The following is a 26,930-nucleotide window of genomic DNA, read 5'->3' on the forward strand; positions in this document are numbered from 1 at the left end:
AATTTACGCTTACACTCATATATTCACTTCATTTCATTATGCAACAAGCATTTATAGAATATATTTCAAGTTCTCAAGAAGCCTACTGTTTTTCTATTTAGCCACCGAGGATAGAAATACAAACGAGACTGGTAAGGTCTCTGCCTTCTAAAGGCTTGCTTTCTAGCATAGAGTACAGATTAGCACATAGGCAAACCAATCTGATGGAAGATGTTTTTCAGGAGTACCTAATACCTCTCCAAAATGGTAATAAGAATACTGAATACTGCCCCCAATCACTTTGGAAGACTGTTGATGTCTCATGAGGCTACTTTCCAAGAAATCTATATCCCTGGAGTATAGGACTATAAAGAACATTTCTTATTTTTAAAATATTTGGCCTCAAAAATAACTTGCCCTCATATATTCTGGTACAAATTAACTGCCTAGGTCAGGATACAAATAAGGGGCCTTATCAGGAGGAAATGTCAAAAAGTTTACAAAGATCCTGGCTAGCCAAGGCTTACTAATAGTAATGGTCACTAGCAAAATAACCAGTATTAGATGATTAATGATCTAGATGATAACAGCATTACTTTCTACTGAAGTCCTACTAAAACAAAATATTAAAACATAGAGGCTACTTGAAACATCGTTGCTACTTGATGAGCTCATTTGGAAGCATCCCACTCTCCAATCACCACTTTCTCCTTTCTTTGGGTTATTCCATATCACCAACAATGTTGGACTCCCCTCCAGGACCTGTGATTCATTGATCCTACCACCTTTTTACCCTCCCTTGCCACCTTCACACCTTAGGCAGCTTAAATTCCAAAGTCACCTCTCTCAGGCTGATTTTGCTGCCTCCCTCTTATTTTGTCATCTTATTTGAGAAAACACAAAGCTCTAGTTAAATGTAAGTCTTTCTATCTACCCTGTGGTGTTTGTACTCTGCATAATTAATGTGATGGGAGAAAACAAAACCATGACTGGTCTCATATAACATTAACACTAACCTAAGTGGACATTACTGTTATCCAGTAATCATCCTCCATTTCTCAGTCCATTTATTCTCCAGTCTGTATTTCATATTTTCTCTCTTTAAACCTCCAACACTTCCCCCTGCCCTTACTTTCAGTGGCATTTTTTGCTTTCTATTTCATTGAGAAACCAGAAGCAATCAGAAGAGATCTTCTAAAGCCTGAGTCCTGAGAGTATGTGTTCCCATACACTCCATGTGCCCTCTCATTACTACAGGTGAAAATATTTTATATTCCCATCTAAGGCCAACCCTTGTACTTACATTACAACAGTTCTCATCCACTCTCACCTTCTAATAGATACTGTTCCAGGAATTCTTCCTTTTTCTTTCTTCACTGGTGATTTTCCCTCCCTCTTAATTGCTTCTATCAGTATAAAAAATATATTGACATTTCTCCCATCTTAAATAAGGGGAAAAAAGAAGTGCTCTCTCTTGATCTCACCTCCCCCAACAGGCACCTAATTTCTGTGTTCTTCATAACTATTTGAAATAGTTCTCCATATTTATCTAATTTCTCTCCCTCAATTCTCTTTTGATCACTCTACTAAAAGAGTAGATGTCAAGGACACCGTTGACCTCCACAGTGCTAACTCCAATGTCAATTTTAAGTCTTTGTCTTCCTTGATGTGTAAGCAGAATCTAATACAGTAGGTCCACCACTCTGTCCTCCTGGGAAGACAATCTTCACTCAGTTTCCTGCACATCTCAGTCTCCCATTTTTGTTTTTTCTTCCTTACTTGCTGCTCCTTCTCGGTCTCTTTGTTAGTTTCTCCTCATTTCCCTGACATGTAAATACTCTGCAGCTTACTATTGCAGAATACAGACTTCTCTAACTCCCTCCCATGATCATATCATAGCCTCATGGCATTAAATACCATCTATAAACTGAGGTATCCCAGGTTGATAACTGATACTGGTCCTTTCCCATGAACTCCAAATCCACATATCCAACTCTCTGTTCAATATTTCCATCTAGATATCTAACAAACACTTCAGACTTTATATGGTAGTACTCCCTTATCTGAGGGTGGATACATCGAAGACCCCTAGTGAATGCCTGAAACTGTAGATAGTACCAAATCCTATATATACCATGTTTTTTTCCTGTGCATACATACCTATGACAAAATTTATTTACACATTAGGCACAGCAAAAGATTAACAACAATAATAAAACAAAATAATTATAATAATATGCCAGCATCACTCCTCTTACATTTTGGAGCCATTATTAAATAAGGTAAGGGTTACTTGAATACAAGTACTACAATATGGCAACAACCAAGCAGATAACCAAGACAGCTACTAAGTGATTAAATGGATGGGGCACATCTAAAGTGTGGATATGCTGGACACAGGGAGGATTCATATCCCGGGTGGGATGAATTGGTATAGGGCAAGATTTCATCTCCCTAATCAGAACGATGTATAATCTAAAACTTAGGAATTTTTTATTTCCGGAATTTCCCATTTAATACTTTCAGACCACAGTTAACTTCATGTAACAAAAACTTCAGAAAGTGAAACCACAGAAAACAAAACCATGGATGAGGAGAGACTACTGTCACAGGATCCTTGGGGCATCACTTCACCGGCCAGAAACCTCTGTGGCTGGTGGCGCCTTTGCCTGAGTTTTGCTGGAGCCTGCTGGGCTTAGTCCGTCTGCTTGGCCTGACAGGCTGTGCTCAGCTCACATTACTGGCCCAGATCCCGTGCCTGCCAAGGGCGAGCCAGGCATGGAGTGGCAAGGGGTGCATGAACGAGCAAGCACAGGGTTAGGCCACTGCATACAGTCAGTAATGCTGGCTGTGGAGGGGTGGCCATCTCCCAGCACCAACTCCTGCAAGGCTGCAGCTATACCAGGCATACTGCAAGCAGCTTCCACTGCTGGAACCAGGGAACACAGTAGCCCCTGGAAGCCTGGAGATGCCAGGAACCTCAGAGCCCCAAAGGGGGTATCACAGCCCTGACTTGGGGAGCTCCTAGGCCTGGGGTCCCTGAAGGGCTGCAACTCTTCTCTCCTTCCCTCTTCTCTCCTTTTCATCACCTGCAACATGGTGAGCAAGGGGTGTGTTTCAGCCCTGTTTGTGTTACAACTCTTTCAGTCCTGCCATTTGGTGGGCCCTGAGCTCTTGTCCCATGTCCAGGAAGAATGAGGTATGTGGACAGCTGGATGGTGAGGTGAAGAGGTGCTTTATTGAGCAACAGTACAGCTCTCAGGAGACCTGAAGTGGGTAGCTTCTTCCTGCAGGCAGGTCGGCCAGATATCTGCTCTGCTCTCAGCTCCACAGACTCCTCTCCACAGGCAGGTCATCCCGACATCAATGTCTCTGCAGCCCTCAGGGGAGATGAGACCAGTAGTGGGTGGCTCCTGTCTGCAGACAGGTCTTCCTGTCCTCTGTCCAAGTCTGGCTGAGTCCCGAGGAGAAAGTGCTACTGATTCAACTCATGACAGGTTGAAAATATTTTTTAAAAATACAACAATAAAAATAATACAATTTTAAAAACAACTATTTACATGAGATTTACACTGTATTAGGTATCATACGTAATCTCAATATGACTTAGAGTATGCAAGAGGATATGCTTAAGTTATATGCAAATACACCACTTTCATTTTTTTCTTCTTTTTTCTTTATTTCAATAGCTTAGGGACACAAGTGGTTTTTGGTTGCCTAATTGAACTGTACAATGGTGAAGTCTAGAATTTCAGTGTACCCATCACCCAAACAGTGTACATTGTACTCAATAGGTAGTTTTTCATTCTTTAGACCTCTCCCACCCTCCTTCCTTCTGAGTCTCCAGTGTCCATTATTCCACTCTATATGCCTTTGTGTAGCCTTAGTTTAGCTCACACTTATAAGTGAGAACATGCAGTATTTTATTTTCTATTCCTGAGTTACTTCACTAAAGATAGTGTCCTTCTATTCCACCCAAGTTGCTGCAAAAGACATTATTCTGTTCTTTTATATGGTTGAGTAATATTTCACAGTACAAATATACCACATTTTCTTTATCCACTCATCAGTCGATGGGCACTTAAGTTGATTCCATATCTTCGCAAGTGTGAATTGTGCTGTGATAAACATCTGCATGCAGGTGTCTTCTTTATAAAATGACTTCTTTTCCTTTGAGTAGATACGCAGCAGTGAGATTGCTGGGTTGAATGGTAGATCTCCTTTTAGCTCTTTGAGAAATCACTCTACTATTTTCCATAAAGGTTGTACCAATTTACATTCCCAACAGCAGCGTATAAGCATTCCCTTTTCACCACATCTGTGCTAACATCTGTTGTTTTTGACTTTTTAATAATGGCCATTCTGGTTACAGTAATGTGGTATCTCATTGTGGTTTTAATTTGCATTTCCCTGATGATTAGTGATATGGTGAATTCTTCATATGTTTTTTGGCCATTTGCATGTCTTCTTTTGCGAAATGTTTGTTCATGCTGTTTATCAACTTTTAAATGGGATTATTTGGTCTTTTCCTTGCTGATTTGTTTGAGTTTCTTATAGATTCTGTATATTAGCCCTTTGTCAGATGCATGGTTTACAAACATTTTCTTCCATTCTGTAGATTGTCTGTTTACTCTGTTGAATATTTCTTTTGCAGGGCAGCAAATTTTTAGTTTAATTGGGTCCCATTAATTTATTTTTGTTTTTATTGCACTTCCTTTTGAGAACTTACTCATAAATTACTTGCCTAGGCCAATGTCCAGAAAAATTTTTCCTAGGTTTTCTTCTAGAATTTCATGGTTTAGGTCTCATATTTAAGTCTTTAATCTATCTTGAGTTAATTTTTGTATATGACAAGAGATAGGGATCCGGTTTCATTCTTCTACATGTGGGTATCCAATTTTCCTAGCACGATTTATTGAATAGGGTGTCCTTTCTCCAGTTTATGCTTTCATCTGCTTTGTCAAAGATCAGTTGGTTATAAGTATTTGGCTTTATTTCTGGGTTCTCTATTCTGTTCTATTGACCTGTGTGTCTACTTTTACATCAGTACCATGCTGCTTTTTTACTATAGCTTTGTGGTATTATTTGAAGTCGGGTAATATGATATCTCCAGAATTTTTCTTTTTGCTTAGGATCACTTTGGCTATTCAAGCTCTTATTTGGTTCCAGACGAATTTTAGGACTGTTTTTTCTAATTCTGTGGAAAAAAAGACATTGATAATTTTATCAGAATTGCATTAATCTGTGGATCGTTTTGAGCAGTATGGTCATTTTCATGACATTGTTTCTTTCAATTCATGAGCATGAGATGTTTTTCTATTTATTTCTGTCATTTATTATATATTTCATCAGTGTTTTATATTTCTTGTAGAGATCTTTCACCTCCTTGGTTAAGTATATTGCTAGGTACCTTTTTTGTAGCTACTGTAAAAGGAATTGAGTTCTTGATTTGATTCTCAGGTTGGTCATTGTTCGTGTATAGCAGTGCTACTGATTTGTGTATATTGTTTTAGTAAACTGAGACTTTACAGAATTCATTGCTCAAATCTAGGAATCTTTTGGAGGAGTCTTTGGGGTTTTCTACATATAAGATTGTATCATCAGCAAACAGAGATAGTTTTACTCCCTCTTTTCTAATTTGGATACCTCTTATTTCTTTCTCTTGCCTGATTGCTCTCCCAGGACCTCCAGCATTATGTTGAATAGAAGCAGTGTAAGTGGGTACTCTTCTCTTGTTCTAGTACTTAGGAGAAATGTTTTCAACCTTTCCTTGTTCAGCATGTTATTAGATGTGGGTTTATCATATATGGCTTTTATTATTTTGAGGTATATTCTTTATATTCTTAGTTTGTTGAGGGTTTTTATTGTAAAGAGATGCTGCATTTTTTCAAATGCTTTTTCAGCATCTATTGAGATAATCATATGGTTTTTGTTTTTAATTCTGTTTATGTGGTGAATCACATTTATTGACTTGTACATGTTGAACCATCCCTGCACCCCTGGGATTAAACCCTCTTGATCATGGTGAATTATCTTTCTGATGTGCTGTTGGATTCAGTTTGCTAGTGTTTTGTTGCAGATTTTTGCATTCATGTTCATCAGACATATCGGTCTGTAGTTTTGTTGTTGTTGTTATGTCCTTTCCTGGCTTTGGTACCAGGGTAATACTGGCTTCATAGAATGAGTTAGGGAGGATTTCCTCCTGTTTGATCTTTTGGAATAGTTTCAGTAAGATTGATACCAATTCTGCTTTGGATGTCTGGTAGAATTTGTCTATGAATCTGGGCCTGGGCTTTTTTTCTTTTTTTCTTCCTGGGATATTTTTTTAAATTACTGATTAAATTTCATTGCTTGTCACTGGTCTGTTCAGGATTTCTATTTCTTCCTGATTCAAGCTAGGGGAATTGTATGTTTCCAAGAATTTATCTATTTCCTATGGATTTTCTAGTTCATGTGCATACAGGTGTTCATAGTAGTCTCAAATGCCTATATTTCTGTACTACAGCATTTTAAATAAGGGTCTTGAGCATCTGACAATTTTGGAATCTGCAGAGTTCCTAGAACCAATTCCCCACAGATACCAAGGAATGACCATATACCTGAAATTGTTAAAATATAAATTAGGTTTTATAAACATTGTTGATCAAAAAACTATTTGGTAAGTTGTCAACACTGTAGGCAAAGGAATAATCACAGCACAAAGTCATTTTTTTCTGATAGATTTCTCCAGTGCCTTCTAGCTATGTAGTCATTTGAAAGCATTATTAACATTTATTATGCTCTCATTTTATATATAAAGTAAACGATTTGTGATTTGGAGACCAAGGAACACAAACACTCTCTCTCTCTCTCTCTGACACAAATACACATACACTCATACACATATGTACAGACTCTCCCACACCCATAAACACATACACAAAGTCACAAACACACACATACACACTCAAACGCACTCTCACAACTCACACACTCATACATATTTCTACCTTCTTCCAGACTGGGTAAGGAACAACTCCATATCAACCCTAAATATATGTGCATGACATGGATGTAATGAAATTTTGTTGAGCTTAATTACAGCCTGTTTTCAAATTTAAATAACTCAAAATAGATCCAAATATTTTTAATTCCTAAGAGAATGCAAATTATATATTATATGGTACTATACGAATAAGACAATACTGTATTATATGTTAACTAAAATTAATATTGAATATATGTCCCCAAAACACTGATTTTTACATGAGATTTCTAATTTCTAATAGTCAATCATTTTAGTAATCTAATAATTTAAATTTTAATTATTTTTAATAATTAAGATTCATAAATTATTGGCAGAATGACAACACAAACTGGTTAAGCAGTACTGTGGAATGTCTATACACAGAAAAATAATTTCATATTTTTCCTGACTTTGCTGTATCAAAACTATGGGCATGTATTTACAGGTAAGCACAAAGAAGATATTTACTAAGGATATTTGATACTATAATTGTTACAGGATATTTTTTAAGTTGATATCCTTGGATCAAATTCAAGGAATGTTTGGCCTATTCTCACATAAGATATTCAGTTTATGGAAGATAATGTAACTGAATTTGTCTGGGCTGTCTGAGCAGAAACTACATACTCTACACACACAGTACACACTTTTCTTTCTAATCTCACAGACTTTAATCAAGTTCTAGAATTAATGCCACTGATATCTTAGATCATGCTTCCATTTACCCTGAAGTGAATATTGGGAATGTGCTTTAAAAACAGATCCAAAGTACAGAGCTAATACATGCCTTTTGAGATAAGAACTTTGAAAAATGAATTGCAATTTTAATTCAAATATAAACTCAAAGATCAGCATTTCAGAGCTGTCTGGTGAGGCACATGCAAATGTTCCTAGCAGCATGTCTCTGACCTCAGCAGAGTCTATAATGGGATTTTCAGGAAGATTTCTGTCCTCCTTGTGCTCCTGATAAAATCTTCACTTCCTTCTTACATTGTCCACCCCCAACACCTTTGGCCTCATGATTACAAAGTGCTAAAGAGAAAAATCCCCTAAAAGAGACTATCATTAGAAAGGATTACTCACATACTCTAAGTGACACTCGGAACTAGTCTTCTCACTCTTCTTACTGCTGACCTCAATCTCCATAGATCTGCCATCTTTCCATCCTTCCTTGAACCAGCTCCCAAACTCTTCATTTGCCCTAAGAAACCCAAGACCTTCTATCAGCTAAATTAATAGTCTTGCTATCTTCTATACATGTTCCCCCTATATTCTTGTTCTAATAATCCTATTTTCCTAAGGAGACAGCTTTTTCAGCAGGTCTCTCAAGGAATAGCTATTCCTTTCTTCCACCCTCACATACCCTATGGCTTCAAGCAAAGATAGTTTCTTCCCTGATGCTCAGTGACACTGCCTAACCATTTCTCTAAGAAAGAAAGAAAGAAAGAAAAGAAAGAAAGAAAGAAAGAGGAATTTCATTTTTTCATAGCAAACTATATTTTCACTTTCACATTTTTCCAAAGCATGATTTTTCACCCTTCTCCTTGCTCCTCAAAACCCCGATACTTTCAGTCCCATCCCACCCTCAAGTGAAGAACTCACTTCTAACTTCATTGAAAAAGAAATTGAAGTAATCTCAACACCTGCTCTATCGATTCATCTGCATCTGTGCTCATGCCCCTGCCTTTCTCTTGGGACAACAGATAAGCTGTCCTTGCTCCTTTCTAATGCATTACTCGTTGATTGAAATATGACTAATATATTTCCCACTCCCCTGATTTGGCTCCTATTCATCTTCTACTTCCTTTGCTGGATACTCCTTTTCTTGCCCTCTAAGTGTTAGAAATTCAAAGGCTCAGTTCTTGAATTTTCTTTTCTACCTACATTTACTTCCTCAATGATCTTATATCTAAGTCTATGACTGTAAATAATATCTATACCTGTGTTGTCCAATATGGTAGCCAATTACCATATGTAGCTATGAGCACTTGAAATGTGGCTAGTCCAATTTAAGAATCGTTGCAAGTAAAATATACACTGGATTTTGAAGATATAATATAAAAAATATAAAATATCTCAATAATTTTTACATATATATGTTTCTTTTTTTTTTCCTCTATCTCCCAGCTAGAGTGCAGTGGCGCAATCTCAGCTCATGGCAGCCTCCACCTCCCAAGTAGCTGTGATTACAGGTGCCTGCCATCACGCCTGGCTAATTTTCGTATTTTTCAGTAGAGATGGCATTTCACCATGTTAGCCAGGCTGATCTCCTGCCCTCAAGTGATCTGTCTGCCTCAGCCTCCCAAAATGCTGGGATTACAGGTGTAAGCCACCGCAACTGGCCCCAAATATATTACTGAAATTAATTTTACCTGTTTCTTTTTACTGTTTAACATGGTCACTAGAAAATTTTTATTACATGTGGCTCATGTGGCATGTCTACTAGCCAATATTATCTATAAGTTAATGACTCCAACCTTTCCCATGAGTCCACACTTACTTATAATGGACTACCTATTTGACATTTTGATTTGTATATCTAATAGCCTCCTCAAACTTAATATATCCATATCCCAATTCTTCGTTTCTGCCCATTTAAAATGCATCTCTCTCTATTCTACATCTCAAAAAGTAGCAGTTCTCATCTTTCAGTTCATCAGGACTAAAGCCTAAGAGCCATCCTTCATGCAATCTTTCCCTTACACTCCACACCTAATCTTTCAGCAAGCACTGACAATTCTGCCATCAAAATGTTTTTATGACAGTATTTTTAAAGTGATATTAGAAATGAAGGAGGAGAAAAGAAAACAAGCAAGAAGGGAAAACTACTGTGAAAATTTTTTCTGAGTTGACCATCATTATAAGATACTGGTTGCTTAACTGTCCAGAACCTTCTGAGAAGCTTTATAGAATGTTATTGAGACCCTTCTGCCCAGGGACAGACAGGAGGAAACATTTATCCATTGGCTCTCATCCCCCATTCCTGGTTGTTTATGTGTCAGCTGAAGCTGGTCCTATAAGTGTCTCAAGCCAGGAAGGAGTCCAGGAAGTATGGAACAAGGACCAGTCACCTGAGCAGTGGCTGCAGTGCCTGAAATAAGAGATGAACCCAAGAGGATTTCAGGTGATGAATAAGAAGTGTTTGACACAGCCTGCATGCAGTGGTGTGCTCCAGCAAGCTCAGATCTGCTCAGGAGAGCTGACTGTGTACATCTCTTCCCAACTCCTGTAATCAGTGGTACCACATTGGCAGTTTGAAATTGACTATGTTAAGAGTATTTACACCATGGAAATCAGTAAAAGCTACAAAGCAGGCCTTCCTCCCTCCCCTCACCAAAGCCAGTTGTTAAACATGTGCTAACACAGCACTGACTAAAAGGTTCTGTTCTTAAACAGTCTCTGTTCACTCCTCTCCAGCTCATTCTCAGAACTGCAACCACATTAACTTTTTTTTCACTTATTTGAAAGTTCTTCCATGTGCCCCACACCTTGGGTCATTGCAAATGGTTTTACAATTGCCTCAAACTTCCCAATGTTTGAGTAATTCCTATGCATCTTTTATATCTTAGCTCAAACGTAATTTCCCCTGGGAAGTCTTCCCCAGGAAGTCTGACACCCAGTCCACATCCAATTGATTTGTGATGTACTCTCAATCCGTATATATGTGATTGTTAATTGATATCTGTTTCCCTAGCTAGACCACAGGTTCTATGAGGACACAATTTATGTCCATTTTTTCTCCTTTGTATTATCCACACTGAGCTTTGTATATTTACTGAATATGTGTTAATCAATACATATTAAAAGTACTATTACTACTGTTTCATTATTTTAAGAATATTGAAAAGTAGTCCTCCTACTTGAAAATGTGGGAAGCCACATTGGGAGGAGAACACATGACACTTTTATGGGCATCACTTATGTGTATTTTATGTGCATCACTTCCAGCTATAATCCACTGAGACAAATCTGTCACATAGCCCCATCTATTTTCCAAGTACCAAGGAAGAATAGGATATAAGTTTGATGAGCATCTATCCAGTCTCTGCTACAGTCTGTTCTTTAGGACACTAAATATTCATTCCTTCTTGTTCCTTTACAGAACACACCTTTCCTCTCCCCAAAGATGACAATCCAAAGTTCCCCCCAGGCACTGCATCCAGCTCAGAGAACAGGATCTCCAGCTGCTGTGTAGTATTATCCAACAAGTTCAGACGTGGCTCCTTATGGTTCAGTAATATGAGACCCAAGTACAGAAGGTATCTCCACCTTCCCCAAAGCATATAACATACAGTAATAGAGCAGGTATAGTATAACCTCAGTAAAAACTCCATCAGTGAAAGGAAAGAAAGTGAACACAATAGTCACCAGTCCAAAGATGTTGTAGAATTCTATTGGAAAGTCACCGAGAAGGCCCCCTAACCTGAAGGTGGGGAAGTTCCTTGAATAGACAAAGATTTTGTCCTGGGAAGTACTCTCTTCATTTTTTTAGTGGCCTCTGGATCTACTCTCTGAGAAGCCTTTTACTTGCTCCTTGGCCACATCTTGCTATTACTCTCCTTGGAGGTTGCATGGCTTGTGTCACCTACTTCCTGATAAATCTAAGTTATCTTACTTTTTGAACATTCAATTACATCAAGGTTCATGATTTCTTTGGGAATGAAATTATCTAAAAAAATCTGTTAGGCTTTTTAATCTATTTGCTTCCAGTTAATTCTGTCTGACAATAACCACATTCAAAGTCTTTTTACATTTTTTGAGATGGAGTCTCACTCTGTTGCCAGGCTGGAGTGCAGTGGCACGATCTCAGCTCACTGAAACCTCCGCTTCCCAGGTTCAAGCGATTCTCCTGCCTCAACCTCTCAAGTAGCTGGGATTACAGGAGCTTGCCACCATGCCCAGCTAATTTTTATATTTTTAGTAGAGACGGGGTTTCACCATGCTGGCCAGGATGCAAAGTCATTTTTTTAATATATAGTTCTAAAATATCCTTTGTATCTTTGTTTCCCTTACCCCTTGGATTAGTCTCTTGATAATGACTGCCCTGAGGGTATCTGAGATAATGGGCTGGGTGGTAAAAGATGTACTTTTAATATGCTTTTTGCTGCAACATCAAGTATTAGTAGATATTTGCTCAAAACCAAGACCCCAAGTACCTAGTATCTCTCTATGCCCTTTCATTTCCGATTGGAAACTAGCCAGGACTTTTCTCAGTTTATCTCATGTTTATAATAACTTCCCAAAGCCAGCCAGAAACCAGCAATATATTTTAATAATGCATTTCTCAACTTCTTTACCCAAAGCTACAAAGCTCAGTAGGTACATGGTCTAGATTCCAACTTATTTTTGGTGGTAGTTTTTACCATTACTAATGTAAGATGCATCTCCAACCTTCTAACTTGCTATATCTGGCTTCATGCTGCCACTTAGTGTAAACCACTAACCCAGTATCACAGCTCTTCCCTGTGCCTTATGTTTTACTTTATTTTTGACCGAGTCTAAATAACTCTATCTTTCTAATATCTGTAAAATCTCTCCCCTCAACACTATCCCCAGTGCTACTACCTTCATTTAAGTTGTCTTTCCTTGTGTGAATTACTGTCTCCTTATTGGTCTCTATGCCTCTAAAATCCATCACACCCCATCTCCACAGCCAGTAAAAGATGCTAAAATGCAAATATTATCACTGCAACTTTTCTTTAAAACATTTAAATTGTTCTCAAAGCTTTGAGGTTAAAATTCAATGTTGTTCAGTATCTAGTCTGTTATCTCTAATCACTCCCCAATCCTCATGATCCAATCATGTAAAATCATTTTAATTGTCAAAAACATCATAATCACTTTCTCAGATATCCACTATCAGGTAGATGCTAGGCCCTCTAGCTAGACAGAATTTTCTTTCTTTTTTGAGTTAACACTTATTTATCCTTCAAAATTTACCAAACACTTTAAATTTCCTGAGAATCTATTCCTGACCCCTAAATCAGAATTAGATATCCTCCTATTCTTTTTAAAGCAGTAGAGTTTCTATTACAGTATGAGTCATACTATAATTGTTTATTTATCCTCCTCCAATGCCACTGCAAAACTACATCAAGTTTGAATTTCTTGAGGGTAAGCAGCATATCTTTTGTCTCTCATACCTCACATATTAAATTAAAGTGTTAGGTGAATAAATGCATGAGCACCACAATTTCAGTATGGTAGGGAACCCTCACATCTATCTTCAGTCTTCACCTGCCTCTCTAGAGCTAGGTCTCCTTTTCCAACTTCCTGATGGCTATCTCCATATGTGTGCCTACTTAAAAGGTCTAAAAATGAATTCATTATTTTCCCCCACCCCTTTCCCCACTGCCCAAAATCTGCTTCTCCCCTTATTATGGTTCAAATGTTTGTATGTCTCCAATATTCATGTTGGAACCTAAGATCTAATGTGATAGTATTAAGAGATAGACCTTTGAGGAAGTGATTAAGTTATGAGGGCTTCATCCTTATAAATGAGATTAAAAGACAGGCTTCAGAGAGCTACTGGCCGTTTTCCCTTCCATGCCTTCCTCCATGTGAGGACACAGCTTTTGTCCCCTCCAGAGCATTCAAGGTGCCATCTTGGAAGCAGAGACTGTACCCTCACAAAACCACCTGACAGTTAGTACCTTGATCTGGGATTTCCTAGCCTCCATAACTATAAGCAATAAATTTAGTATGTTTATAAATTATTCAGGCATTTTGTTACAGCAGCAAGAACAGACTAAGACACCCTCTAAATTTCTATCCCAACCTAAGGATTTTTGTCCAGTTTCCCAGTCTAGAAACCTCAATATCTTTATCATATTCATTTTCATTACACAATCAGTTGATTTTTCAAAAACCAGTTAATTCATCCTAAAATAATCCACTAATTCTGTATTTACCAAAATGTATTTAAAAGAACACCAGTCTTGAGGACATTAATTGGTATAATGTGAAAAAAAATTGGGGTTCTTTGGCCAAATGAACTGGGGTTAGCAAGGTTAAAAACAGTAAAGAGATTTCTGCAGTATTTCGCAGACCTTTCAATATATTAATAATCAATATGAATCTCCAATGAGGAATATAACATGTATTTTTTTTAAATGTTTCTAACCAAAGAACCCTTTGTCAGGTCACTGAACTTCTCAGGACTAACATTCTGAAGAGCATGCTTTGAGAAATGCTGATGGAACAGCCCTTCTCCACACTTTATGCTTCCCTACTGCCCTAATTTAGGCCCTGTCATCGCTCACCTGGACAGCCTCCTCACTTAGCTCTCTGTCATCCCTCTCGCTACAGTCTCTGTTGCCAGTTTTATTTTTCTAACAGAAAGATCTGATCATACCTCACCCCTTCCCCCACCTATAGCTTTGAAATCATCATGTCTTTCCATTAAACATAAGTTGAAATTCTAGGTCTACTATCATATTCCTTTCAAACTTTAGGCCACCCATCTTCCAAAATTTGTTTCCTACCACATCTCTGCCTTCCCAAAATATACCATGTTCTTACATCTTTCAGAGCTTTAACACATTTTGTTCCTGCGGCTCAAAATGGCCTCTCCTGTTTCCATCCTACTTCTCCTGAAAACCCAGTTCTAGAGATCTCTTCCGATAAATTTTCAGGAGAGATCTCTTCTGGCCTTTGGTTGGTTACTCAGTATTTCCATAATGCTTCACACTTACCCTCTTACAGCAACTATTACACTGTATAGTAAGAAATTACCCTGTGTTTATCCTCACCATTACTCTCTGAGCCTTTTTATTTCTGTTTCTACAGCTCCTAACTTAGTTCCTGGCACAGAGCAGTTACTCTTTGTTGAATAGGAAAAATACAAATGAGTGCATGAATAAATAAACATTTTTAGAAATAACCTAAGAGGAAAAAAATAAGATGAAGCTGTGAAAGCTATACCAGAAATGTATTGTAAGTGGTCATGTATTCAAGCCATTAGTTTCAGGAAAACAATATCACTTTGCTTAAATCAATCTCTAATTTATACCTACCATGTTACTGATAGAGGATAAATCTTTACAATTTATTTTAAGGGAAAACTCTATAGTTTCCAAAAATCTTTTTAGTGTTTTGAGGAAACACACTCACGAGTAAGTTGCCTATCCTATCGATCCTGCTCAAAAACAGAATTCAGGGCTATCATCCATGGCTGCTTTAGCATCTGTGAAATAAACAGTCTCTGAGGATTTTCACTAGGAAGAAGATCACTTCTGGAAGACATGGCTAACCAGTTTTGTTCCCCAAATTTCTCTTTCCCTTTAGAATGGGTTCATCTCAATTTCTGGTGGTGCCCAGAGACTGGCAGCTCTAATAATCAGGCCTCCCTACCTTTCATTGTTAAGATTTAAAGTTCAGGGAATTATTTGAACAAGAAAATTCCATTACAGGCACATAAGAAGCAAACAGTTTTGCCTGTGGGTTTGCTGAATTTCTTCACCCCTACTTACCTTTTGTAATTAGATCTATGGGCCTGCATCTTTCTCTTCTACTAAAAATGTGTGGTTCCTTGAAGGAGATTCGTTGTGGGGGTTCCTGAAGATGTTCACTTTTGGAACGCTCCTTGGGAAAGCAAATCCTTCTGAGTGCTGCCCGATGTTCTTGCACCACATCATGTGTTTCCTTTTTGTCAATCTCCAAAGGTAGGTATTTACCAGATTTCAGCTTTTGGTGTTTCTTTCTGAAAACATTTATAGAAGTTCCTTGAACTTTATTCTATGAATAAAACAAAAATAGATTTTGGCAAAATTTAATTTTAGTATGCATTATTTAATAAAGTTACATAATAAATTTTATTAATAAGTTCACAAAATTGCATCTCTACTAGATACATTTTATAAAGTACCTTACGGTATAAGACATTTACTCTTACATAGTAAATTACAAATGACAATAACCAGCTAAATCAGACATTATTCTATGTCACTCTCTAAAAGTCCTTCACAAGCATAAGGATCATATTCCACTTTGAAAGATGTAAATTTTAAAATAGTAACTTTCTCCCCAAAGTGATATTTTTAATTACAGGTTTCAAGTCCATTGTAAAATAGGAGTTTTTCAAATAGACATATAGGAATTAAATTATTTTCAACCATCTTTGAAGAACTTTCAGATGTCCATAAAATGCTAACATCCCCCAAACCTCTTCCTTTGCTGAACCAGAAATAACTGAACATACATGGAGGTAAGCTCTCAAAAAGAGCATATTGGGAATAGGACATACATTTCATATCCTTTTAATCAAAGTTGCTTCTTTATTTTGACCACCTTGAACAACAGAGAAATAATACAGCTCTAAGGTTCTGACAGGTAATTATCCAAATAGCATAACTGTTCTACACACAGACAGAGCTATAGTTCTTCCCTATTACCCCAACAACACACACACCCAAAAAAAGATTTAGAAAAATTCAAATTGTAGCTGACTCAAAAGGTCAATAAGAAGGTTTTAGTGTGCTAGTATTACATTTGCCAGGCAACCAAAGATGGAACATTGGGCTGTTATTATTAGATAAAAATTTTAAAACAGGTCAAGTTTCTGAGGCACATCTGTCTAACTCTGAAGACTGTGAAACGTTCATCCCATGTTCCCACCAGTGAAATTAATACAATTGAAAATCTTTTAAACTGGTTAGAGGAAAAATTAGTTAAGCAACGTGTACGATGTTGATTACAAGATTAAAACTATGTATGGCCAGTCTTGGCATAGAGGACCATTCAAAAGAAACATAAGTAAAAATTAGAATCCTCCCCGCCAACTGCAAGAAGTACTGAAAAATATTTAAAAGCTTACTTAAAAATTTGTTTAAAAATTTTTTTAAGTATTCAAAAGGGGACTAGGATCATTTGACACACAGTAAACCATCCACAGGTACCCTCCCTGCACCTGTCTTCCCAAAGGCCCATTGGTCACAATAGTTACCGCTTCCCCAAATTTGCTGCCTCCCCTATAGATGCTCTCTTCCAAAATGTCACCCTGTGCTGTGCTGACACTCCTCCATCTCTTTGCTATCCCTTTCCCTTTCACTCCTTCTTCTCATGTTCCAAATATATGCCATTCAGCAAATATTTATTGAACCAGGCATAATCATTATTGCTAGAGATACAACATTCAAAAAACAGTCTATGCCCTCAAGGATCTATCAGACCAGCAAATAGACAATCCTAATGCAAAAAGACAAATGGAATATAATGTATCATGCTAAGGTAATCATGCTAAGAGTATAGAAGAGACTCATCTCACAATATGTTTTCTAGTTTAGCTTTGTCTAAACAGCATTTAAAGGGATATTTACTTGAGATGATAAATCCAATTATTTATGTTTAAATTCTTCAAAAAAATTAAAATTGTATTAAATGTACAAATTAAACACATTTGTATAATTAAAATTCATGTAACTAAAAAATCTTATTTTAAAATGTCATTTGAAATCAATTTTTATAGCTAGTGAGGATTTCATTTTTCTCTTCAATTCTATTCTCTTTTCTATTTATTTGATCACATATCAGGATTTATGCAATCCTTTGGAATAATCATTGCAGTATGCAAAAATTTTTAAATGTAACATTAGATAAGTGCAAAGGACTAACCTCATTTATTTTCTCATAATGTTGGGCAATGAGAGTTTTTGCTTCTTGAAAAAAGTCTTGCTTGGTGATCTCTAATGTAGGACCTAATATAGAAACAGAGAAACATTTTTTAAGCAGTTAATGTGAAAGTAAATTTTATAAGTTGACATTATAAAAGTAAGCAAAAGAATATAATGATCTCTTAACATAATATTTTGCTTTTAAGAAGAAATATAAGCTTATAATGGTCAGGTGATAAGATAGGTTACCCTAAGTTACTTCAGTCCAGAGAAACAAAGAAAATATACAAAACAGAAACATCCTTCAGTTCTGAAAGTCCTTTAAATGTTACTGTATAGAAGATATAACAACATGGTTTGGGCACAAAAGTTATTAACAAGTCTATCTGTGTTTTCCATACTTGATGACTGATGTATGAAGCTGTACATTTCCTCAAGAGTATTTACCTTCCAACTTGTTGATAAAATTATAACTATAAAATAAAATGCCTCAATAAATTAAATAGAAGTAGCACTGAAATAAAAAAACACATACCTATGGATGGATGATGCTATAACAATTCTTATTTCTATTTTTCTAAGTTTCTTAATTTCTTTCTATTTTTCTTTTTTTGTGTGTGAGAAAGAGTCTCCCTCTGTTGCCCAACCTGGAATACAGTGGCACAATTATGGCTCAGTGCAACCTCTGCTTTCCAAGCTTGAGCAATCCTCCCACCTCAGCCTTCTGAGTATCTGGAACTACAGGCGTGCACCACCACATCCAGCTAATTTTTGTACTTATTGTAGAAATGGGGTTTCACCATGTTGCCCAGGCTGGTCTCAAACTCCAGGGCTCAAGCAATCTACCTGCCTTGGTCTCCCAAAGTGCTGGGATTACAGGTATGACCCAAAGCACCCAGCCTAAGTTTCTTAATTTCTTTTAAGCAGGGCTATGTATACAATTCTACAGCATGTAGACTATATCCTTCTCATTTAGCCTTGTCTAAGTTTTCCTCTTTATATATTTTCTTTATTATTAGCTGATTGTGTGCTTGCTTCAGCAGCACAAATACTAAAAATTGAATTATACTTAAAAGTATACTTAAAATTATATATATATAATATATATATAATATATAATATATACTTAAAAGTATACTTAAAAATTATACTTAAAAATTGAAAATACTTAAAAGCGTTTCTTGGCTTCCTCCTTTTAACTCGAACTCAGCAAAATTTAAATATATTACCTATTCAAAGTCTGGCCAGTGGGTTCTCTGTTTTTATAACTCTACCTCCGTTAGTACTCTTACTATGAAGGTTTTTCTCCTCTTCACCCACTCAAATTTTAAGCAATTAAAAACTCAATCTTCATGTAAATCAAAACTATAATGAGGTACCACCACACTCACCAAAATGGCTAAAATTAAAAAGACTGATAACGCCAAATGTTGATGAGGCTGTAGAGCTACTGGAACCCTCAAGTATTGCTGGTAGAAATGTAAAATAGCATAATCAGTTTGGAAAAGGTATGGCAATCTCTTATAAAGCTAAATATACTTCCATCCTACAACCCAGCAATTCCACTCCTAGGTATTTACCAGAGAGAATGAAAATGTATGTTTTCAAAAGATTTGTACAAAAATGTATACAGTAGCTTTACTCATAATAATTCTAAATTGAAAACAGCCCAGATATATAACAACAGGAGAGTTGATAAACTATGGTTATATATGTACAATAAACTCCTACTTAGCAATAAAAAGAGATACTGACATGTACAACACTATGGATAAATTTCAAAAATATTATGCCAAGTTAAAGCAGACTTACACAAAAAAGCACATACTATATGGTTCCACTTATACAAAGTTCTAGAACAGATAAAACTAATCTATGGTAGAAAAAAACAAACAAAACAGTTATTATTCTGTTGGAAGGTATGATGGATTAACTGAGAAGTGACATGAAGGAAATTTCTGGAGTGATGGGAATATCCTGTATTTTGATAGGAATTCGGATTACACAGGCATATATTATCATTAGTATACTCATTGTACACCTAAGATTTGTGCATTTTGTTGTATGTACATTTTGTATCAAAAGAAGAAAAACTATAAACAAATTATGAATTCTAACTAATGATATGCATGTTGATTGATGGATGAGTATGTGACAAATCAATTACAGTAAAATATTAATGGTAAGAAACTTGGTAGTAAGTATATGGGCATTGATTTAACATTCTTTCAAGTTTGCTGTATGCTTGAAAATTTCACAATAAATTATTGAAGGCCAAACTCTCTCTTTATTCTTGCACAAAATATCTCCTTGCTTTTCACCAGGTAGACTCACAGGCCACAGGTAGCTGCTACCTTAGGGTAATGAGGTCCTGAGGAATGAAGCCTGGTTCACATTAATTTCCCAATTCAAAGCCAAAAGAAGCACTGTCCTCACATGGAAAGGGCAAGAGTTCTGGAATTAAAACTGTTTCATCAAATTTCAACTAAAATCTAATTTTGCTTTGAGGAGGGCTCTAGCCAGAGCATTTACTTCATGGAGGAAAGGCAGGGAGTTATTCCTAGGTATGACTTCACAACCTGTCTGCCTTTCTCTTCTCTCATAACAGCCTTTTCCTCTTTTAATTCCCTTCTTCTTACTAATCAAATATCCCTTACCATTACTTTAATTACAATCACTTATAATTACAACATTGTCATGTGTTGTGCACGTGACAAGCAATATAATTTATTAATATATAAAGTCACTGAGTTGTTTTGTTGTTGGAAATACAGCTTTGTGGAAACCATCATGTCTTCATTTCAGACAAGACCTTAGAGATGAGCTAGGCTTCATTTACAGGCAATGTTCTGAGATGCAGAGACCTGACAGCCTGCTGAAGTCACACAGCAGTGCTGCGGCTCTGCATAGGCACTGTGCTCCTGAGTTCCTCGCTGCTCTTTTCTACAAATCTACTGCTTTTCCCAATGCCATGTACTCCCTATAAGTACTGGAAATTTCCTCTGAAACTTGGCTGGTCACCCTGGTGAGATACACACGTTTCCCTGACACTTGCATTTTAAGCCAGCACTCCTGCCCCTTTTTGTCATTTAATGTGCTTATGCAGCTGTTCTGATTTCCCCCTTTGTAACTAGAATTAGCTTTTGACAGAGTAGTTAAATTCCCAAAGTAGCATTTTCTTCCTTGCTGGGCTCTTTGTTGATTAGTCCCTGATTTCCCTTGTCCACAAGTGCTACCCATCAGCTGTGGACCGTGGAGAAACTATATGCGCTCTGGCAGCCCTAATGGCCTTACTGGGGCCAGAAAGCAGATCTTGACATATCAAGGTATTGACACAGCATACCCATACATTCAGGCCATGAGATTATTGAGCAGAACAAGGCCTGAGACTTGTTCATAAAGGAGCAGAGAAAGGCAGCCATGGTCGGAAAGCAGAAATTTCACATAGATCCTGAAATGGCTCCAGTGAAGGCATGTGGACATTGACTTCCACCTGGCAGTCCTGAGTCCTTGTTGTCATTTGAGGCAATGAGGTAGCTGTTCTGATTTTCTACCATCACTAAAAAGTAGCCCTTGAACAAAAGAGTTAAATTCACAAGATCCAACAAGATAACTCATACCTCAATGCCTTAGAAAAGACAATGCTAGCATCATTTATTTTTATAATTTCCAAGCACAAGTATCTATTCCACAAATGAGTCTAAAAATTACAAGAAATTAAGTAACATTTATATTAAAGCTCCAGCTAGTCAATAATCTTTGAGGCTTCTCTTTTCTTTGTTCATAATGGGGTAAGAATATAAGCTTGCATCTTTTACATGTTCAAGTGCACTTCATCTATTATTTTGAGGAAGTTGCCAGGGTCTGTTCCTTCTTTATTATGAAAACTATACTTATAACTTAATTTGCAAATACATATTGATAGTATATAAAATGATTTTTAAGAGCTCTTATTCCTGAGTTACACAATTTTGTGCTTGAATTCCAGTTTGCTCATGAACCTTATTGTCTTACACCTTGTTTTTTTATTTGTAAACTGAGGATAATAATAACATATGTCACAGAGATTTGTTTGAAGATTAACTTAAACATTGTTACAAAACAGCACAGCACCTGACGTATAAGCTTTCAATAAATGTGAGAAATTTTATTATTTTTGATATTATTGTATTACTATCATTGGGCTAAACTTTTCTCCAACAGTGTTTATATAATTACTTTTTTAAGTCAATCCTCATTTCTTCAAAATCACAGAGATAACTTCCTAATGCAGTTTGGGTAAATTGTCTTATTAAAATTCCTTTTATCCAAAACTAACCAACATGTTTGCAATTAATCAAATATTTTCATACATAGGATTCTTCATGTTATTAAAACCCCCAAAAGAAATAGTAAGTCATTATAAGTAATAAATGTTTTGCAATAAAGTTCATGAAGAGGTTGAAATGGTCATATTAAACTCATCTAAGACATGAGTGTAAATACTAACATTTCCATAGAAAAAAAATATATGAGTAGCTCTAATCCCAAATATTTCACTAGCCTAAAACATTTTCATACATTTCTTTTATCTTTAAAAAAACCTCATTTTTCATATATCATCAGCTTAACACAATTTTAATGATGGTTCATAAAACCAGATTTCTCTACTACTTTAGAGGTTCTACAGAGTTGCTCCAGTGAACCTCTGAAGTGAAGATACAAAAAGAAAATCTAGTTATGGAAACTATGACAGAGAATGAGCCATCTCTTAATTAGAATCATTGAGTAAGTATTTTCTGTATCCAAAAAGCCCCAGGGGCTTAAAAACATTTGTTTTTCATAACCATAATAAAAACAACTGGTCATACTCAGAGGGTTTCCATCCTTCCCATTAATAGGCTACATTTTCAGAGAGGCTTCACATAAATTTATTTAAAAGATAATCTTAAGCAAAGATGTGTGACCACATGGCTAAGGCCAACCCTGTGTGTGTAATCAGAGTAAATGCCTGACAGGTGTAACAAAAGCCTCACCTCAGACACAATGGGACTCAGTTTAGCACATATTAATTAAGTACCTACTAAGTGCTAGATGTTGTTTTGATGCTAAATGTGCTAAAATAAGTAGGACTAGCTATTTCTGTCTTCCAAGTTCTTAACAATCTAGTGCCAGAAAAAATGTGTAAATAAATGCCTTGACAGTCAGTTAAGATGGGCACCGTGATAGAAGCCAACATAAACCACCAACACCCCCTACTGCTAGCTCACTAATGTGAATTTCCCTTTAAAAAAGATAAAGCTTTACACTGTATTATTGAAAATAATATTGAAAACAGAAATGTCCCAAGAGAAATAACACGTGAATGGAAGCCAGGCTAAGGCAGTGGTTTTAAATATGTGCTTCATTAATTTCATGTGCCTTGGGGCTGCTTCCTTCTTTCAGTAAGAGAAGCTTAGATCTTATCTGATTTACATATTTGAGCTCTTCCTAAGTTTTATTTTGCAGAATTTCTTTACTGAAAAGTAAACACACACCAGCTAAGCAAAAAACAAATAAAGGTCTGAATAACAGTGCATCTGTGGAAAGAACCCGCTTGTAAACAGGTTCAGATGGAGAGAAGGATTTGAGTGCCAAGAAGTGGGGAGAAGCTGTAGAGAGGAGAAGCTGAAGAGGAGAGAAGCTGGAACTAAGGCCATCAGTTCTAGGGTAAAGAGTTATGGAAGGTGGAAAGCAAGTAGAAGCTCTTTGGACAAAAACTTCAAATATAATAATTTATATTAATTTCATTACATGTAAGTGAAGAAAACACAAAATATTTCTTATTTCTTCCTAAAAAGAGTTAAAGAACCAAATAAAACCCAAATTTCAAGTGGCATCTGGTTATCATCTCCTAAAACACATATTCAACATGTTTTCCCATAATATATTCTCATTAAGATTCAACTCTTCAGTTCTAAATTAAAGGCACTCTCTTAAATTGTCTCTTATTGACTCACTTTCCCCCTGCCTTATTCTCTGGTCTTCTTTAACAAAGTATCTTGCCTTCTTTGCACCAAGAAATGCTAATAAGTTTCATATATACCTCAGACAGATTTTACAGGGTACTGCCCAAAAATCTTTCTATGTTAATATTTCTCAGACTGTGGTCAGGTTGCTAAGGAGATGTAGGGAAATGCCAAGCTCATAGCATCAAGGTCATGTGGGACTAGAGAATATTCCTCCTCCACTTCCTGGATCTTCCACCCTTTCTGACCTTCCCATCTTTAAAAATGTTCTGTGTTATCCAAATAAAAAGAGAGTTAAAGTGATCATCACAGAGCTCTGTTGGCAGCCCTGGGCAGATGCCAGCTGGCCTGTATCACATACTGTCAGGGGTAACAGGAGCCAAAAGGAAGTAGCAGAACAGTAATAACCTCAGCTCTATGTGCAGCACTATATCTTAGGATTGCTTGTATTTGTTGCCAAGTCTAGATTAACTCTAAAAGAAATATAATGTGTAATTAATAATAATGTATGGTATACCTGAAATTTGCTAAGAGAGATCTTAAGTAGTCTCATCACACCAGAAAAAAGCTAACTATGTGAAGTAATAGATATTATAATTAGCTTGATAGTGGTAATAATTTTACAATGTGTATGTATGTTAACACACACGTTGCACACCTTAATATATATTCAATTTTTATTTGTGAATTATACCTCAATAAAGCTAGATCATACAGTGTAAACTGAATATGTAATTTATATGTAATTTAAATTTTTCTAGTAGACATATTGAAAAAGGTGAAATTAATTTGTATAACATAATTTTCATAGAATATTTTATTTAAATAAAATACATCTAAATATTACCACTTCAACATTAATCAACATTTAAAATGAATTAGATATTTTACATTCTTTTTTGTTCCATCTTCAAAACTCTATATATATTTTGTTTGTAGTTACATACATCTCAACTCACATGTTAAATTTTTATCAGAACTACTTAATCTGTATTTACATTTTATAAAATCATCACTTGAAAAAATAGATTTACATGCCCAAATTTGTTCCAAACATGCTTAAAGGTTTTCCAATAACTGAATTATCAGTTTTTAATTTTAAATTAAAATTCATTAAATTTAAATTAAATATTCAGTTCCTTAGTTTCACCAGCCACATTTCAAAGACTGAATAACCCACGTGACAAGTGGATACCATATGGGACAGCACAATAAGTTAAAAAGATCTCTCAAAAGTTGGTTATTTTTAAATAAAGGGAATGGAATAAATCCTTTCAAGAGGTGCCAATAAGTGTAGTGCTCTGAGGGTCACTAATAGAAAAGACTGGTTAAAACAGTTGGAGTGTTATGACTTGTATGTCAAGTTGTTAGGTAAGCATAGATACTCACATTTTGCCTTTTCAGGCGTAGCCTCTGCAGTAGTCATGAGGGGCAGTTAGGATGATCTTCTTTTTTAAAGTGTAAGCTCCAAGTCCTTAAACACAGTTACATTAAGTAATTCAGTGATGATAAATATTTATTTTTAGCTATTTCTTTTGCTCACTTATAGATAAATAGGGTGAATGATTAAAAATTTTTGTATGTCATTTCTGTGCTCTATAACCTTCAATGCCTTCCCCTCCAAAACACAGTAACAATAGCTAGTATTGGGTAGGGCTCTGTAGTTTATCGAGTGCTCATATACACATTGCCTTACTGGATCTAAGCAACCTGATAGGAACTATTATTATGAATATTTGGCAGATGTGGATATTGGAGCTTAGAGAAGTAAAATAACTTGTCAAGGTAAGAAGCTATGTAGGCCGGGCGCGGTGGCTCAAGCCTGTAATCCCAGCACTTTGGGAGGCCAAGACGGGCGGATCACGAGGTCAGGAGATCGAGACCATCATGGCGAACACGGTGAAACCCCGTCTCTACTAAAAAAAAATACAAAAAACTAGCCGGGCGAGGTGGCGGGCGCCTGTAATCCCAGCTACTCGGGAGGCTGAGGCAGGAGAATGGCATAAACCCGGGAGGCGGAGCTAGCAGTGAGCTGAGATCCGGCCACTGCACTCCAGCCTGGGCGACAGAGCGAGACTCCGTCTCAAAAAAAAAAAAAAAAAAAAGAAGCTATGTAGTGGCATGTGCAAAACTCAAATCCAGATGTTTGGGCTCAAGACCCCATGCAGGTCTCTGTGATTTCCTACTACTTTCTACTACTTGCTTTCTTACTACTTTCAACTAATATCCAGTTAATACCTGGCACATACGTTATACACTCCTGCCCTCAGCTTAGGTTTATGCCAGCCTTCCACTCAGAATGCCTTGACCTCTCATCTATATTTATCTATATCCTACCTGCCCTCAAAGCCTAGGTTCAAATCCTACCTCTTCCATGACGACCCAGCCTCTGTTCCTGTGATCTGTTCCTCTCTTAAATACAGTAGTTATGTTGTCCATGCCTCTCCCTATAAATTTATCAGATGCTGTCTGTGTATAGGGCTAAAAACACATAGAGTGATCGACATACACTATATCTATATTCCCAATTTAGTCCTATATATTCCCAGTTAGACTCCAAATGCCTTGAAAACAAAACTATACTTTATAAAAGTAGTTCTCAATGCTGGATGACTATCAGAATCACCTAAGGAGTTTTTAACCATATGCCTAGAGTGGGACCTAGGCATCTGCATTTTTTTAAGTTTCCCGGAATATTTAAATGTTCAGTTAGAGGAATGAAATCTGCCTTGTGCCTCATCCTTCATGGTTCCCAGCTCAGTGCATTGCATTTTGGAGGTGCTCAATAACGGGCTGATTAATGGGTTCATTAGCTGAGCCCTTGTACATTTGACATTATCATTACTTCAAAAGCATTATCCAAAATGTATCAAATGCTACCTCTATAGCCAAGGAGTCAGTTACACCAGTGCATACTACTATATGCTCAAATGGCTTTACAATTAGAAATGGGAATATTAAATGCTTTAGCAGAGTTCCATGGAGGCCCTTGTTGTAAGATTCTATGTTCAGTTGGCAGACTCCACTAACAAACTATGAGTTCAGAATTCAAAACCTATTAAATGATTTGGTAATTATTTCAGTAAATCTGTAAGCCAGCTTTGCCCTATGAAAGTCAGGACCCTGTAGCCTCACGCTCTTAGATAAAAGGCTACAACACTTTTCTTCAGCTTCTACCCAGAGGGGGGAAAATACTATTGCAGTTACAGTTTTAAAATAACAAATCCGGAATATCCAAAAATGATTAAATCTCAAATTGTCAGCATCATCTCATGGGCTAGAGCACAGAACGTGTTACCTTGTCTGCCTAGTTCTGCAAATGAATTGGGATAAACTAAAATACTGCAT

General features: G+C 36.5%; 1 protein-coding gene across 3 annotated transcripts in view; it reads right to left on the minus strand.

The window, feature by feature from the left end:
- The window catches only part of IQCM (IQ motif containing M), a 499,469-nt gene that overhangs the window by 372,925 nt on the left and 99,614 nt on the right, over nucleotides 1-26,930 (minus strand). For all 3 annotated transcript variants that reach the window (XM_033215450.1, XM_033215451.1, XM_033215449.1), the window contains exons 3-5: nucleotides 24,972-25,056; nucleotides 17,597-17,679; nucleotides 15,457-15,721 (exon numbers count right to left, since the gene is read on the minus strand). In XM_033215450.1, coding sequence (XP_033071341.1) covers nucleotides 15,457-15,721; nucleotides 17,597-17,679; nucleotides 24,972-25,008 — 385 coding nt within the window. In that variant the 5' untranslated portion in view covers nucleotides 25,009-25,056. The remainder of the gene's footprint in view (nucleotides 1-15,456; nucleotides 15,722-17,596; nucleotides 17,680-24,971; nucleotides 25,057-26,930) is intronic.

Source organism: Trachypithecus francoisi, unplaced genomic scaffold, assembly GCF_009764315.1.
Source record: "Trachypithecus francoisi isolate TF-2019V2 unplaced genomic scaffold, Tfra_2.0 Lachesis_group1, whole genome shotgun sequence".
In the NCBI taxonomy this organism is placed as follows: Eukaryota; Metazoa; Chordata; class Mammalia; order Primates; family Cercopithecidae; genus Trachypithecus; species Trachypithecus francoisi.